This window comes from Geotrypetes seraphini, chromosome 7 (assembly GCF_902459505.1).
Source record: "Geotrypetes seraphini chromosome 7, aGeoSer1.1, whole genome shotgun sequence".
Classification (NCBI taxonomy): Eukaryota; Metazoa; Chordata; class Amphibia; order Gymnophiona; family Dermophiidae; genus Geotrypetes; species Geotrypetes seraphini.
The window spans coordinates 112,257,501-112,275,730 of record NC_047090.1 but is presented as its reverse complement, the minus strand read 5'-3'; the positions used below and the strand labels follow the sequence as shown (position 1 = coordinate 112,275,730).

The 18,230-nt window shown below is 44.7% G+C and overlaps 1 protein-coding gene across 6 annotated transcripts in view; it reads right to left on the bottom strand.

The window, feature by feature from the left end:
- Positions 1-18,230, bottom strand: part of PSEN1 (presenilin 1) — a 99,554-nt gene that overhangs the window by 73,401 nt on the left and 7,923 nt on the right. For all 6 annotated transcript variants that reach the window (XM_033953104.1, XM_033953109.1, XM_033953106.1 and 3 more), the window contains exons 2-3: positions 16,493-16,555; positions 12,585-12,730 (exon numbers count right to left, since the gene is read on the bottom strand). In XM_033953104.1, coding sequence (XP_033808995.1) covers positions 12,585-12,668 — 84 coding nt within the window. In that variant the 5' untranslated portion in view covers positions 12,669-12,730; positions 16,493-16,555. The remainder of the gene's footprint in view (positions 1-12,584; positions 12,731-16,492; positions 16,556-18,230) is intronic.

Here is an 18,230-nt window from a genome sequence, read left to right as displayed (position 1 = left end):
TGGTACAAACTGATAATGTTCTCTATTGTGGAACAAAATGATAATGTTCCAGCTATTGTGCTGCTCTCTTGCCATCTTTCTTCTTGAAATGTATTGTTTTTATCGATTTCTTCTTTGCAAACAAATTACAGTAGAATTTCATTTATCCGGCACCCATGGTGATGGGTGGATACCGGATAACTGTTTTTCTGGTTAACTGAGTGTGTAAGAAACCTTGTCTAACACACTCTAAACCCCCCCTTCAAAAGCACCAGCGCAATAGCGGTTCCAAGCCGCAAAGCCCTCCTTCCTCCCTCCCTCAAGCCCTGAAGTGGCAGAAGCAGGTGGCAGTGCTGAGCCACAAACCCCCTCGCTCCCTCCCTCTCTTCCTTACCCAAAGCACAGCGGTCAACAGGAGGCAGCTTTGAAACAGGCTGCTTGCGGCCAGCCCTGGCAGTGCCTTTCCTCTGATTCATCGGAAGTGACGTGTCAGAGGAAAGACCATGTCGGGGTTGGCTGCAAGCAGCCTGTGCCTCCTGCTGACTGTGCACTTCAGGTAAGGGAGAAAGGGAAGGAGCAAGCGAGTTTGTGGCTTAGGATCACCGCCTGCTTCTGCTTGAGGGAGGGAAGAGGGCTTTAAGGCTCAGGACTGCTGCCGCTACAGGGGACTTTTTTTTTTTTTTTTGCACCGGCAATTTTTTGACAGTTGTTCGAGAGTCCCAGTTAATTGAGACCCGGTTAACTGAGACTCTACTGTATGTATTTAATTTCATGTATGTTCTTGTCACAGAAATTGTATAGGTCTTTTGGTGTCAATATTTGGTCATTCGATAGTCTTTGAAGACTAGCTCTAGCTGCTAATCTTTTTGTTGTTCCACCAATTCTGTCACAAGGTGATTTTCCATGGCTTGTACCCAAAAAATTAAATTGAAATCATTTTTATGATTGCTCAGGTTGACAAAACCTTTGTAATTCTTATTTTGCGTAGCCGAGCCATCATAAAAATAGTGAATTAATAAATAAAAAATAATAAAATAATAAATAACAATGTGAATAATAAAATAATAAAAAACAATGTGAATCAAGTAATACAGTTCCCACTGCTCAAGAACTGGCGGATTACTTTACTGAAAAAATTACTAACATTAGGAAATTATTTAAAAATAACTTACTACTTTTAAAAGATCTTGAACAGGTTAATCCAGATTCACTATCTTCCAAATGTTCCAAATTTAAAATACCTAGTCTAAATGAGATTGAAGCTATTCTTAAAACTCTGAATATCAAAGGTTCTAAAGCTGATCAGATACCACCATTTATTCTTAAACAATATTTTGACATCTTTGGACCTTTGATTCATACATTAGTTACCGAAAGTTTAAACCAACACATTGTACCTCTGGATTGGAAAAAGTCATACATCCGTCCCATTATTAAAGATAAAAATATCGGTCATGATGACCTATCCAATTATAGACCTATATCTAACATACCCTTTTTAGCAAAATTAACAGAGAAAATTGTTTTCAACCAAATTTCAGAGTTTGTAGAAAAAACTAACTTGTTACATCCGAATCAAACTGGTTTTAGACAGCACCATAGCACAGAACACTCCCTGATTGGCATAACAACTTCCATTCAATATTTCTTAGATCATCATCAATCGGTGCTGTTAATTTCTATTGATCTTTCAGCAGAATTTGACACGATTGATCATCAACTTCTTCTCAATAGACTCCAATCTATTGGGGTTACAGATGAAGTTCTTGCGTGGTTTACATCCTATTTCAGTAATCGCACATCCACAGTTTTTTTCAATGAATCTTCCTCTAAACCATCACACATTGCACGTGGGGTTCCCCAAGGATCTATTCTTTCTCCTTTACTTTTCAATATTTTTCTTGCACCACTGTTGACATTATGCCAATCTGTAGGCTTTCATGTTTTTGCCTATGCTGATGACATTCAGCTACTGCATCCTCTAAATAATAATGATGTACTTGAAATTTCGGATATTAATAGGAAACTTGACCAAATTTATCATTGGCTGGATGAAAACAGATTGGCACTTAATATCAAAAAAACTAATATCATGCTTTTTCCATGGAAGGATAGTTTCCCTCTTGTTACTCCTGTCGCTATTCAAAACGTTCCCCTACAATTAGTCCAAAATATTAAAATTTTAGGGGTAATTTTCGATAATAAACTTACTTTTCACGACCATATTAGTAACATCATGAAAACTACCTTTTACAGATTACGTAAAATTTGCTCTATTTCAAAATTTCTATGTCCCAAGTCACTCAACATTCTGATTCACTCTTTGGTGATGTCTAAAATAGACTATTGCAATTCTCTATTTAAAGGAATTGCTTTACATGAAATAAAACGTCTCCAAATCATACAAAATGCATCAATTAAATTAATAACCAAATCCAGAAAATTCGACCATGTAACACCGCTTCTTAAAAATGCTCACTGGCTTCCAGTTATTCACAGAATAACTTTTAAACTTTGTATAATCATCTTCAAAACTCTATATAATATGACCCCCGCTTTTTTATTTAAATTATTAATTCCATATTCTGCAAGGAGAATTTTAAGATCCAACGAACAAAACTTATTGTCTATTCCTTCATTAAAAAGTATAAATACGAGAAGGCAATTTATTTTTTCATGTACTGCACCTCAGACTTGGAATGCCCTCCCTATTTTTTAAGGGAGGAGAAGGAATTCGGAAAATTTAAAAGTAACTTAAAAACTTTTCTTTTTAAAGATGCCTTTGCAAACTGATTTTTTTATGTTACTACTCCATTTTACTTTATTATATTTTTTTTAACTATTACCCTTGTGTTTTTTCCCTGAATGTCTCTTCTTTACTTTAATGAATTGTATTTCACCCCTCCTTACCTAATGTCAAGAGTATGTTAAACAGTGTAATTTAGTTTTTGTTTTTAAATATTCGTATGTATTGTACTGTTACCTAACAAATGTAAATTTTAATGTGTACATCACTTTGAAGTTTGATTAAGCGATTCATCAAGATACCTAATAAACTTGAAACTTGAATTCTGTTACCTTTCATTTTTGTCTTCAAAAACTCAATCAGCTTTTGAATAAATACATGAATAGTGATGTTGTATGTGATCTGTGATGATGCAAACATTTATGACTTGTATGGTATGAGCTTCGCTGATGTAGTAAGCAACAAAGGAATGTAATGTAGCTTGTGAATTTTCCCAATGAAAACCCTGTGCTGTATCATGTACAAGAGAGTAATTTTCAGCAAAATTGATCAGAACAATTCGCTTTCTTCTAAATTGGCTTTCAAAGTATTTAAAATATTCATTTTGATGCTTTGAAATGAAGTGTGATTCGTCAGCTTCCAAATTTTGTTTGCAAATTTGCAGATAAAATCATCCAATGTTAGTTTGCTTGTTTCTAGTGTTTCGCCATCAGTATGGACCCACTTCTTGAATTTGATCGATTCATCCTGATCCCAATCCTTAAATGTTTCTTCCAAATAAACTATCAGTGCTTCCTCCCCAGGACATTTTGGCATCATTGTAGTATACAATCTTTAGGAGTTCAAATAGCAAACAGTTATTTTCATAAGCACTTTGTAGCTATCTTTGATATTTGCACCTTGCAACATGAGCTTGATGTTCCGATGTATAATGCAAATGCAAACAGAATGCACCAACAGTTATACATCACTTTGGTTTAAGCTCACAAAATTTTGATAATCAGATTTCGGCTCCATAGTTGACTTGATATATCACATGCATCTCATTTAGATTGCTCAACAGCAACCGCTTTTGTTTCTGTATTTTGACTCCAACTCAAACAGAAATGCAATCTTCCTTGCCAGGACACATTCTGCTGAAATTTGTCATCTTCTTAAAATTGTCATACTCTGCCAAATACTTTTGGCAATTGCTTGCCAACTTTCAGGTTAGGCAAGGCACAAATACCCTGCTCCTCCTTGATTTTTCAGGTCATCTACCATATGCTCTAAAACTTCAAACTCTAATGCTGTAGCTTTTATTGACCAACTTCTTGGGGCCAAAGTCAATATTTGAATTTTTTCAATCTATCGGATATTCCAATTCATTTCTTTAATCAGGTCAAAGTTGTCTTGACATAAGACACATCCTATGGTTTAACTAGACTGTCCAATATCCTGAGCTGCTAGTCCAGCAGCGGAAATTATCGTGTGCATTATCACATTTTGTACTCATTCAATTTTTTGTATAACCCATTTTATCTCTACTGCTCACTTTTGGAAATTTCAAAGGAGATTCACCCATTTGGTTAATCGTGGCAGAAGTGTCCATTTCAAAGTCATCGGAAGACAAGGACAATGCAACTGTAGTTGCTACCATAGAAGCAAATTCAGCTTTACATATAGGGCAAATTTTCTGACATGGTTTTAGTGTTTCTTTTTTGTCAGTTGATTCAATTTATTGGCCATTTTGAGATCAACTTTCAAAAGTCCCATTTTGATGAGATGGTTTTGCTTTTCCAAACGGATTATAGCATTTCTTTTACATTGGCTCAAACTTTTTTGAGATAGCACAGTTACTTACCGTAACAGGTGTTATCCAGGGACAGCAGGCATATATTCTCACATGTGGGTGATGTCATCTATGGAGCCCCGATGCGGAAGCATTTTCAAGCAAACTTGATTGAAGATTTAAGTTTGCTCTGCTGCTCCACGCATGCGTGCCTTCCTGCTCCACTAGGGGGCGCATCCCCTCGTGGTCTCCAGTTCACTTAATTAGCAAAGAAGCCAACCTCGGGGAGGTGGGCGGGTTGTGAGAATATATGCCTGCTGTCCCTGGATAACCCCTGTTACGGTAAGTAACTGTGCTTTATCCCAGGACAAGCAGGCATGATATTCTCACATGTGGGTGACCTCCAAGCTAACTGAAAAGGGATGGAGGGAAGTTGGCAATTTAAGCAAATAGATTTCGCAAAACCGATTGGCCGAACCGGCCATCGCTTCTGGACAGTGAGTCCAGACAGTAATGGGAGGTGAAAGTATGAACCGAAGACCACGTGGCAGCCTTGCAGATTTCCTCAATAGGTGTGGACCTGAAGAACGCTACGGAGGCTGCCATCGCTCGGACCTTGTGTCCCGTTACTCGACCATGCAGTGCGAGACCAGCCTGAGCATAGCAGAAGGAGATGCAATCGGCCAACCAGTTGGACAAGGTGCGCTTGGAGACTGGGTGACCTAACCGGTTTGGGTCGAAGGACAAAAACAATTGTGGGACTTTCCGGTGTGGCTGAGTGCGTTGGAGGTAGAAGGCCAACGCTCTCTTACAGTCAAGAGTGTGGAGCGCCACCTCTCCGGGATGAGAGTGGGGCTTGGGAAAAAACACCGGTAAGACAATGGACTGATTGAGATGAAAATCAGACACTACTTTAGGCAAGAACTTTGGATGAGTGCGGAGTACCACCTTGTCGTGATGGAATACCGTGAAGGGTGGGTCCGCCACTAGAGCTTGTAGCTCACTAACCCGTTGAGCGGAAGTGAGCTCGAGCAGGAAAAACACCTTCCAAGTGAGGAATTTTGGATGGCATTTGTCTAGGGGCTCAAATGGAGGTTTCATTAGTTGAGCCAGAACCACGTTAAGGTCCCAAACCACCGGAGGAGGTTTGAGAGGAGGGTGGACATTCAGAAGACCCTTCATGAAGCGAGAGACTAGGGGGTGGAGCGAGAGGGCTTTCCCTTCCAGGGGCTGATGAAAGGCTGCAATCGCACTGAGGTGTACTCGAATGGAGTTGGTCTTTAGGCCGGAGTGAGATAATTGAAGTAAATAATCAAGGACCAGGGGGACGGGGACCAACACCGGGTCCTGGCTGTGAGAGGAGCACCAGGTTGAGAATCTGGTCCACTTTTGGGAGTAGCAGGTTCTCGTCGAGGTCTTTCTAGAGGCCTCCAATATCTCCTTGACTGACTGAGACACGGGGAGAGAAGTCAGGGGGAAAGAAATCAAGCATTCAGATGAAGAGATTGAAGATTGGGATGTAACAGCGAACCCTGACCCTGTGATAGTAGAGAGGGAAACCGAGGCAGAGGCAGTGGATCTCTGACACTGAGTTGAAGTAGAAGGGAAAACCAAGGCTGGCGTGGCCAGCGAGGAGCAATTAGGATCAGGGTGGCTTGTACTGTTTTCAGGTGGACAAGCGTCCGCAGGATCAGAGGAAACGGCGGGAACGCGTACAGGAACCTTCCCTCCCAGTCGAGGAGGAAGGCGTCGGCCTCGAGCCGGTCCGGGGAGTACATCCAGGAGCAGAAGAGAGGCAGTTTGTGATTGTGGGGGGATGCAAACAGGTCTATTTGAGGTGTCCCCCACTGTTTGAACACCTGTCGTAGGGCCTGAGAGTGCAGTGACCACTCGTGTGGCTGGAGGAGGCGGCTGAGTCTGTCCGCCAGACAGTTTTGTTCTCCTTGTATGTACACCGCTCGAAGGAAGGTGTTGTTGGAGATTTCCCATTTCCAGAGGCACAGGGCTTCCCGACAGAGGGACCAGGACCCTGTTCCTCCTTGTTTGTTTACATAGTACATTGCTACCTGGTTGTCGGTTCGGATGAGGACCACTCGGTCGTGGAGCAGATGTTGAAAGGCTACAGCTGCGAGATAGATGGCCCGGAGCTCTAGCACGTTGATGTGACAGCGGCGGTCTTCCGCTGACCACATCCCCTGCGTGCGTAGACCGTCCAGGTGGGCTCCCCAAGCGTACTCTGACGAGTCCGTGGTGAGTACCTTGCTGTGATGAGGGGCGAGGAAGAGTAAACCTTTGGAAAGATTTGAAGAGTCGGCCCACCAGCGGAGCGATCTTTGCAAGGAAGGAGTCACTGTCACAGGACGGTCGATCGGGTCCCGGTCTTGACGCCATTGAGAGGCCAGGGTCCATTGAGGGATTCTCAGATGGAGGCGGGCGAAGGGTGTGACATGGACGGTGGAGGCCATGTGGCCTAGGAGAGTCATCATCTGTCGAGCTGATACCGAGGTCAGCAGAGAGATCCTTCGACTCAGACTTACTAACGCCTCTAGGCGCGGAGGGGGGAGGAACCGTATCCAGCGTGGCCCCGATGAATTGTAGGGACTGCGAGGGGCGTAGTTGGGATTTTGGGAAGTTTATTTCGAACCCCAGACTTTGTAGGTAGGTAATAGTCTGTTGGGTTGCTGAGATAACCCCTTCCCTGTACGGGGCTTTGATCAGCCAGTCGTCCAGGTAGGGGAATACCTGGAGGCCCTGGGAGCGTAAGGCAGCTGCGACCACCACGAGGCACTTGGTGAAGACTCGAGGTGATGATGCTAGGCCGAAGGGGAGGACTCGGTATTGTAGGTGCCAGTCCCCTACCTGAAAACACAAGAACTTGCGGTGAGCGGGGTGCACTGGGACATGTGTGTACGCTTCCTTCAGATCGAGGGAGCAGAGCCAGTCGCCCTCGTCGATCAGGGGGTAGAGGGTCGGTAGGGAAAGCATCCGAAATTTTTCCCATATCAGAAATTTGTTGAGTCTAGTATTGGGCGTAGGTCTCCCGTTTTTTTCGGTACCAGGAAGTAACGGGAGTAGAAGCCCTTCCCCCGTTGGTCGGGGGGAACCTCCTCCACTGCCCTGAGGCGAAGCAGGTCTCGAGATTCGCAGAGGAGTAGGGGTAGCTGCATCCGGTTGGGAGGGCAATTCCTTGGGGGGTTGTCTGGAGGAATGGCCCGAAAGTTGAGAGTATCCTGATGAGATCACGCCAAGGACCCATGCGTCCGACGTGACTTGTTCCCAGCGAGGGTAAAAGGCTTTGAGACGACCCCCGATGGGAAGGAGGCCTGGGGCTATGGCGGAGGGGGCCCGCCCCCTTCCGCGACTCCCGTCAAAAGGACGGGGATGGTTTGGAAGTTGCAGGTGGTTGGGACTTGGGCATGGCCCGGTGGTTGGCCTGCGGACGCCTGGGTGGCAGCCGCGAGAAGGGAGGGGTGGATTTTTGTGGGTAGCGGCGTGGAGGGGCCCTGAACGGCCTGGGTGCGGGCGGTTTAGGTTTTTGCCGGACGAGGGAGGCAAATGAGCGTTTGTGTTCGGAGAGGCGTTTTGTAGCTGCCTCGATCGTGTCATCGAACAGTTCTTTTCCCACGCAGGGTAGGTTAGCCAACCGGTCCTGTAAGTTGGGGTCCATGTCGACCAGGCGCAGCCAAGCTAGTCGGCGCATGGCGATAGCAAAGGCTGCCTCTCTGGAGGAGAGTTCGAAGCCATCGTAGGCTGTGTGGAATAGATGGAGGCGCAGGTTGGAGAGGGACTCTAAAAGCAGGCCAAACGCTCCTTGGCGGGAGGCCGGTAGGTCAGTCTCAAAGGCTCTCAATAGTCCAATGAGGTGTTTGAGGTAGGATGTGAAGGTGAAAGTGTAGCTTTGCACCCTAGAGGCCATCATCGCATTTTGATATAGTCTCCTGCCGAACTTGTCTAGGGTTCGGCCTTCTCGGCCTGGGGGGACCGCGGCTGAGACCCGGGATGGGTGGGCCTTTTTCAAGGAGGATTCTACTAGCAGCGACTGGTGGGAGAGCTGTGGTTGTTCGAATCCCGGGTAGGGTACTGTGCGGTACTTGGCCTCCATTTTGGAGGGTACGGCTGTGACCATGTAAGGGGTCTCCAGGTTCCTGAAGAAGGCCTGTTGGAGTACCGGGTTAGGCGGTAAGCGGAGGGACTCTCTGGGCAGTGATGGCATATCCAGTTCCGCTAGGTATTCCTTAGAGTATCTGGAGTCGGATTGGAGGTCTAAGTCCAAAGCGTGGCCCATGTCCTGGACAAAGCGAGTGAAGGATGGGCGAGATGTTCCCGAGGCCCCGTGCGGGGTCGGTGAACGAGACCTCCGTCGGGTGGAGAAGGATGGGGAGGCTTCCCTCAAGTATCGAGGTTCCTGTTCCGATCCACGCTCCGAGACCGGGGAAGTACTGTGAAAGTGTTCCGGGGTCATGGATCTCCGACGTCTCGAAGAGCCCCTCGGAGACGATGTCGGGGTTCAGGGTACCGATCGATGTCGAATCGGTGACCTCGACCCGGACTCCCCCGGTGAAAGCCTGCAACCTCGGGTCGGAGTCCCGGTCCGAGGGGGAGTTCGGAGGATGCGCGGGTTGGAGAGTGAAAACTCAGTCACCCTTAGCGGTCCCGTACGAGGTGTAGGTGAACGGCCTCGTAGAGTGGGGGAACCCCGGGCCTTCTTGGAAGTACGGCGGTTCAAGGTTTCTGTCGTTTTAGCACGACGTTTTGCACCGCGGCGGTCTGTGGAGGGAGAGCGCCTCGGGTGCCTCGGTGAGGAGTCCGAGGAGGATGGAATGCGGCGAAGCTTGCGCACTTTTCTTCGAGGTGGCTCGATGCGAGGCTCAGGCTGGTCTGGCACATGCGGGGTCGAGGTCGAGGCCGGTTGTAAATGGGCCATTGCAGCGGACAGCTCCGACGAGATCATCGCTCGGAGTAGGTCCTGGAAAACGGGCACGGACAGCATCGAGGGCATGTCCACTGCCTCGGTGCACTCCACCGGGGGCGACCTCGTATCAGAGTATTCCCGTGTGGTGGAGGCACGGCCCGAAGGCTTGGAGGGCTTCGCCGGGGCTGTAAGCATGGGACTTCCGCCATGCGTCGCCGGTGTCCCCGAGGCTGGTTTCTTTGCTGGTACAGAACCTGAAGAGGGAAGAGGGGACTTACCCGGAGCCGAGGTTTTCTGTTGTCCCGAGGATTTCGGGTTCGAGTCTCGAGGCGATGCCGAGGTATTCGGGGCCGAGGTCAAGGCCGGGGCCGACCTCGAGGCCGAGGTAGAGGGTTGGTCCGGGCGAAAAGATCCGCCATGCGGGCTTTCCTTCGACGGAGGGCCCGGTTCTGGAAAGTGGCGTACTGGGGGCAGGAGTCGGTTTGATGAGCGGCCCCCAGGCAGAGGATGCACCGGCGATGCGGGTCTGTGATGGAAAGAAGCCGCTCGCACCGGGAGCACTTTTTAAAGCCGGTCAAAGGCCGGGACATAGAATCGAAACTGGCCGCGGCTCGAGTAGCCACGCGGCCACGGGGACCTGGAAGCCTCCGGGTCGGTGAAAAACGAAGCAGGAACAGTTGAAATACGAAAAAACTCGCACACAGCGACTAAATCGAGAAAAACAAGAAAAAATTGCGGTGCTAGAAGGCAGTTGGGGCAGAGCCTGAAAAAAACACGACTTCTAGGCTCAGCGGAAAATTTTGAACTGGAGACCACAAGGGGATGCGCCCCCTAGTGGAGCAGGAAGGCACGCATGCGTGGAGCAGCAGAGCAAACTTAAATCTTCAATCAAGTTTGCGTGAAAATGCTTCCGCATCGGGGCTCCGTAGATGACGTCACCCACATGTGAGAATATCATGCCTGCTTGTCCTGGGATAAACATTGCTTTTTGATGCAAGCAGATTTGATCATCATCCGAGAGATTAATTTCTGACCACTGAATAAGTAGTAACTTATCTGCTAATTAGTGTACCAATTCGAGTCCAACTTTTTTGCAATAAAATAAGCTGCGACACTTCGATGATGACTGTTTTCTTCCAATGATGCATGTTGCTAGCGAAGAACCATTGTCACCACCCAATTCAGTTATTTCTATTATGAATTAATTGATAGATAACATAGATTTGTATGAATCTAAACAGGAAAGATTTATTGAAAATAGAGTAGGCCTTGAAATGACAAGGAATCATCTCAATAATATTATCTATCTAGTGCAAACGGTAATATAGCAATATGCTAAACTCATGCGCTGCTTATTATATCAAAAACAGCAATATGCTAAACTTGTGCGCAAATAGAATGCTAGGCATAATAAAGAAGGGAATTACGAGTAGATCAGAGAAAGTTATAATACCGCTCTACAGAGCCATGGTCAGACCGCACCTGGAATACTGCGTCCAGCATTGGTCTCCATACCTAAAGAAGGATATAAAACTGCTAGAGAGGGTGCAGAGACAAGCAACAAAGCTAGTGAAAGGTTTGGAGAACCTGGACTACGAGGAACGACTTAGGAGACTGCGGTTGTTCTCCCTTGAGAAGAGGAGACTGTGAGGGGATCTGATCGAGACTTTCAAAATACTGAAAGGATTCGACAAAATAGAGCAGGGGAAGCAGTTATTTACAGTGTCCGATGTGACACAGACAAGAGGACATAGACTGAAGCTGAGGGGGGACAGGTCCAGGACGAATATCAGGAAGTTCTGGTTCATGCAGCGAGTGGTAGACACCTGGAATGCTCTCCCAGAGGAAGTAATTGCAGAATCCACCGTTCTATGATTTAAGGGTATACTAGATGCACATCTCCCTTAAAAAGCATACAGTGATATGGGGACTAAAACTAGGCCAGGGTACACCTGGTGGGGCCTCCGCATATGCGGATCACCGGACTTGATGGACCCAGGGTCTGATCCGGAGATGGCAATTCTTATGTTCTTGCTAAATTTATAAAATATCAGCTGTTGTGTCAGACATATGTAGCAAATATATATATAGCATTGATAGATATGTTATAAGGCTAGTGGCTTATTAAATTTGACCCTAATTTTTTTTGCATTATTTGCTGGAAAAATAAAATCACCTTTATCATGGGGTTTGAAACATGCTTTTTCTAATAGACTTTGTTTGAAAATTTTTCTAGATGACTCTCTTTTGTAAAAGCTGGCCCAGAACTTCCTCTCCGTTGGGGGGGGGGGGGGGGAAGGCTTGTGGGCCTGGCTTTTGCGGCGTCAGGGAAGCAGGGAGAACGCAAAGTCAATGTGAGTCTATCACGGAGCCCAGGATGGGCTCCGAAATCAACTCACATTGCCCTTGCGATCTACTGGTCGATCGTGATCTACCTTTTGGGCACCCCTGCTGTTCATGGTCACAGTATAGTATCAAACAAAAAGCTATATCTCCAAGTTAGTTTGAGTCATATATAAGATTCAGCATACAAAGGTTCATCAAAATTGATGATGAGGTGGAGAACTTTTCTAAATTTAGACCACTTAATATATGGAATGACCCTTGAGCTCATTTCATCCTCCATTGCCTCAAGTACAAAAATATCTTACACTAGGTCCTCTTAGACAAGAAATTACTACTCCATCTAAACAAAGTGGCTTGAGCATGGATTTAAAAAAAAAAAGTAAGGGGTCCTTTTACTAACGCGCAATAACTGATTTAGCGCACGCTAAACGCTAACACACCCATTATATTCTATGGACGCGTTAGCATTTAACTTGCGCTAAATCGGCTAGCATGCCTGAGTAAAAGAGGGGGTAAGTTAATCTAAAATCCAAATAATTAGGATAAATCCCAAGGATATATAAAGTAGATCTTACTCTAATTAGGACTATATTCAACTTAGCTGAACATATCACACTGGAAATTTTTAAGATTAATTTTTCTATTACAAAATTATGAACCTATCTAAAAATATGCAGTCTTCTCTGTGACATTACATTTAGTGCAAATCCAAAATACACTGTATACTGAAGTGCAAACAGCACATGAAACTTCAGTTTGCTGTCTCTGCCAGCACACAACCGACAGCTTATGAAAAGTGAAATATCCTCACATGTGCGAGGGGCACTTACTGAATTAGGTGAGAGGCTATCAGAGTATACCTCTGTCAGCTGTCCTTGTTGATAGTGTGGTAAAGATGCTGTTAGCTCCGTCATTGGAACAACCTGTTCAGAAAACCTCTCTGTCCTCTTTTACAGTTTTTGAGAATTCTGTAGTACTGCAACAGATGACATCAACTTGTCAACCACAGATGCCAAAGAAAAACAAGTCACACATTGCACATCATCCTGACCTAGACAGAAAGACAGAAATTCCTTGCCCAAAGTAGCGACTCCAAGTGGAGAACGCTTAAAATTAATGGCCCAATCTCAAAGTTCAAGCTCTTCTCCACTATCCCTGTTTTAGTGCACTGAAATTCCCTCAACATATAGCAGATGTGACTTGTTTTAACATCACTTGTTCAAGTAACCACAGTACTCGGAGCTAAATCCTTCATTCTTATCCAGACAGAAGTCATTTCCCTTGAGCTTAGCACCCCCAATTATTTTGGAATGTTAGCTGCTATGTCTTATCCACATTCATCCCTTTTTCTTCAACATATCCCTCAACCTTATTCTTGTAAACCTTGAGCTCTGTCTTACTTTCCAGTCAGGACAAGCTTGATACCAAACCTCAAACATGATGATGCACCAAGTCCTTGATCTGCTAAACCACTCTGAAACCAATGGATCAATATATCTTCCCTTAGCATCCAGGACATCATCTGCAAATTATACTTTATTCAATACAAACTGTTTTCAGGAACTCATCACAAATTCTAAGCATCCTTCACTTTGAATAATACTTAAAACCTTCAATGGAAGATTAGGTTCTTACCACAGAATTCTTTCTGTTTTTAGAAAACATAGGATTCTGTACTGAAGTGCTAGATGTCTAGAGAGGGACAGATGAGCCTACCCACAGTACCAAGAACCCAAAAGCACCTTGTAAAACCTTGTAAAGGTAAGGAGAGTAGAGCAAGTAGCTGCTCTACAGATTTCATCGGTGGAAGGAACAGCCCGGGACTCTGCCCAAGAAGCAGCAACATTTCTAGATGAATGTGTTATAATATAGAGATAAGTGACAGTTTTCCACAGGAAGAAATAGCCATGCAAATCTATCTGGTGATCGAATCCTTAGAGGCTGGCCTGCCTTGTCTTGATTGGCTGGATAGCACAAAAAGATGGTCAGAGAGACAGGAATCATAGGTCCCCTCCAGTTAGTGAAGAAGGATTCATTGCTTATCTAGCCTCTGCAAAATCCTGTCCTGTTTGGTTAAACCAGGGGTGTCCAAGTTTCCAAGTTTATTAAATAGTTTGATTTATCGCCTATTCAAAATTCTAGGCGTTGTACAAATTGTTCAAAAATTTAGGTAACGTATCATTTAGACATACAATAATTTGGGTAAGAAAAGTAAACTTATTTAAACAGATATCAATACATTTAGATGAGATATTTCTACGTATAATAATAAAACAAAAGGGAAGTTATTTAATGGTTACATTCATTGTTAAATTCAATAATTCAAGGGAAGTACATTAGGAAGGGAGACACTGACGATTAACGAAGAAACCTGCGGCCCTGTGAAGTATTTTGTGTGGCCCTGGTTGAGGGTGATGCAGTGTTTTCCTCTGCTGCCCCCGGGTGTTTACTGTCTTGCCAGCTCCCTCCTCTATCTTGCTGCAGTGTTTGCGCATTTGTGTGGCCCCAGAAACATTTTTATCGGCCAATGCGGCCCAGGGAAGCCAAAAGGTTGGACACAACTGGGTTAAACCCACAGGGTAAAAAAACAGGCAAACAAATCTCTTGATGTGAAAAACTGTTACACTGGCCAAAAGATTGTTTTTAGCAAAGGCTTGTACAATCTGCCCCTTAAAAGGGTAATCTGTTTAGAGTAGCTTTGGAGGCTGAATCGCCTGCCCACTGCTTAATCCAGAGCATCTGGCAGGCAGGAACAGCGTAAGCTGATAAAGAACTTTGGCCACATAATCCACTCCTTTCATAATCAAATGGGGACAGACATCCTTCAGCTCCAAAGGACTATGCCTTGAAGAAGGCAGTCACTGCCACTTTGCTATCCAAAGCTAGTGCTTCAAACTGTCTTTTAAGGACCATGTCCACCTTGCAATCCTATGCACTCTTCAGCATCACCTCTCCCTCGCTAGGAAGGGAGGTATGCTTAGTCACAAGTTACCATGGAATCCACCTTTGGCTGCAAAAACAGCTGTTGCAATTATGGAGCCATAGGATAAAGTCTGGACATAGCTCTTGCCACCTTCAGGGAACCCTCTGGAGACTCATGACTAACTAGGTGATTTCCAGATATGCCGAAAAAGAAGGTAATCAGTGTTTGTGCTGTTCATAATGGAACACTGGGATATGGAAGACTGTTGAGGGAAACAGTTGCAGTCTTGAAAAGATGGCGCACTGAGGGATCATCACCCTGATCAATAGCAGCAACAGCCTCCTGACCTCCAACCCCAGACAGAGACCCCAAATATTCCAAGGACACAGCGGATCCTTGAGAAAATAAAGGCTAGGATGAATAGGGACTTCCAGTCCTCCCAGTCCTGCTCCAAATGGTCAATGACACTTGGAATTAACTTGCTCTGAGGCAAGGAAGCCTGCTTAGGATGGAACTCTCCTTGTAACGGAGCTGGTGCACACAAAGGCAGTGCAGCACTCCCTGGGCCCATCAAACAAGCTTTCCACAAAAGGCTGACAAAACCTGAAAACCCCTGGACAAGAGACCCAAAAGACTCCTAACTGGGGTAATTGGACCTCTGCCGCCTCCACACACTTGCATTTGGCACCCTCATTACATGCAGCATATGAATAGGATCTCTTCCTTGAAAGACGGGCTTACTGGGGTTCTCCCACCCTGGAAGACTCTAAGAAAACTGAGCCCAAAGCTCCCACCTCTTCTAGCACATGGAACATGATTACTCATCTGCCAACAAAGCTGCACAAAAAAAGGCATGAAACAGGGACAGATTGGCCTGGTGAATCCATTACAAATGATCCTTGGGCAAAACAAGGCAGAAAAAAAGCTTTAAAAAAAAAGATCAATAAAAATCCAAGATGGTCACTGTCAGTAAAATCGCATCAAAAATGGCCTACAGCAGCTTTCCAGAAAAACAAAAAAATGTTGAAAGATGGTATTTTGGAGGAGGGGGGAATTTAATTCTGACCCCTGAAACCCTTGGCTTTACCTTTTTCAACCCCTTCCCTTATTTTCCCCAAAGGGATTAATGGGAGTACTCACTCTCTCAGCATGCAGCAGCCTGCCTACAGGGAAAGGATTTCTGCCTCAGAACTGCAGGAAACAAATCCACCACTGGAAATATTTGGGCTGCCGGTCAGAAGGACTCTGATCGAGAACTACGAACCCTGAAATTCCATGCAGCGCATTGGGGGAAGATAATCCGCAGCCGGGTTTTACACAAGGGCCCCACAGCCTGCACTCAAGCCTCTGATAAATCATCAGGAGAACAAGCTCCCAGGGGAATGGACTACAAAGCAGGCTGGCTCCACAGGTACTCCAAGAGACTGGCCTGTGAGCAGCAGCCCACCCTTACAGGTCTGCGTCCTTTCCCCGTGGAGTAAGCCCAAGAAGGGGACCTCCAAGTACTGAAGACATGTAGAAAAAATGAACCAATGGCTTAAAATACCCCCAAATAATTTAAAAAGCAAAGCAGATGAGAACACACCTTCTCGGTTCTCGAAAAACTGAAGAGGGAGATATTCTCCATGGTGAAGGGGAGGAATTGAAATATACGAGTGACACGTTTCTGCAAAGTTCACGACTATAGGAAGATAACAGCTTCAGTAAAGAATCCTATGTATTTGCAACATAACTGCTATTACACACCACTCACTTCCCACCTTATCCTTTGGTTATAACATTTGTCTCCTCTGTGTTCAGTTCTGGAGGCCTTACCTTTACATGGACATTGAGAAGATGCAAGCAGTTCAGAAGAATGTTCCAAAAACAATGTAGGGCCTGTAACAAAAACCACAGATGAGAAAGTAGAGTATGACAAGCAGATATCAGTAAAATAAAAGATAAGAGCATTTTCCTTAAGCAATAAAATTAAAGGTCAAGAGATCTATATGTTATACTGGAAGAAAGCAGAGTCAACAGTTTAGAGGTTCAAAAATCTAAATTAAATAATCTGGTTCCTTTTATTGCATCTCTGCTCAAGTCAAAAGGAGGACTTCCTAAACATTACAATGAAGTTTTTATTACAAATAAGTAATTTACTTTTTTTCTCACTTTCATCACCTTACTTTCCATCTTAAAACAATGATTTCATTCTCCTCTTCTCCTTCTGAACATTTGTCTAATAAGCCCATCAAAAAGCTGCCTTCCTCAGCCATTCAACCCTAATTCTGTTCATTGCTACAAATTTCAATGATACCACCCATTACCTGTGCAAATTTCTAGGATTCCATCCCAAACGCCTACAAACCTATTACATTAATATTTATATTTCCTAAGGAAATTCCTTAGAGGTTTGCAGTCAGTATGATGCTCAGCCATTTTTGGATCCAACGAAGGATAGATTTTTTTTAAAGACGATTGAATTACAAATGTAAATAAACAATGTACAAATTGAACAGTAACTAGTGTGGAACCCTACATGAATGGTACTGCTGCTTGCAAGCTTCAGATCTGTGTTAATTTAACTTTTTTTTCTTTTGTGTCTGCTGCTGCATGTGCAATAACAAATGCACTTATTTCTCCAGGTTCCTTCAAAAAGTCAAAAATGACCTAATCTAATCTAAACCTTAGGTTTGTATACCGCATCATCTCTACATTCGTAAAGCTCGACACGGTTAACAAGAGTTAGGGTAGAAAGGAACTCCAGTGGAGGGAAGAGGCAAAATGAAGAGAAATTTTAGAGGATTAGAATAACCAGAGAGGGAGGAGGAGTTACATTTTTGAGAATAACCAGGTTTTCAGATGTTTACGGAAGAGTTGGAGGGAGCTCAAATTCCTAAGAGGGGAGGTAAGGTTGTTCCAGAGCTGAGTGATTCTGAAAGGGAGGGAAGAACCTAGTTTTCCTACAAGGGAAACGCCTTTTAGAGAGGGAAAGGAACGTTTCAGTTTTTAGGTGGATCTGGTAGAATTGGGGTTAGAGGAGTTCCAAGAAAGAGGAATGAAAGGAGGGAGGATACCGTGTAGGATCTTGAAAGTGAGGCAGGCACATTTGAAGTGGATTCTGGAGATTATCGGAAGCCAGTGGAGCTTGGACAAAAACGGTGAGATGTGGTTGAATTTGCTTTTTGCGAAGATAAACTTAGCAGCGGTATTCTGAATCTGCTGGAGTCTTTGAAGGTTTTTCTTTGTTAGGCTAAGGTAGATAGAGTTGCAGTAATCTAGTCTGGAAAGGATGGTGGATTGGACAAGGACGGCAAAGTGTTTTTGATGGAAACAGGATCTCACTTTTCTCAGCATGTGAAGGCTGAAGAAACATTTTTTTACTAGGGAGTTGAGGTGATTGTTGAAGGAAAGTTAGAGTCAATGATGACTCCCAGAACTTTACTAGAATATTCAAGATGCAGAGTGGGGCCAGAGGACAGTGGGATGGAGGTGGGCAGTTGGTCCAATTTTGGGCCAAGCCAGAGAAGTTTTGTTTTAGATTCGTTCAGTTTCATCTGCACAGTGTGGGCCC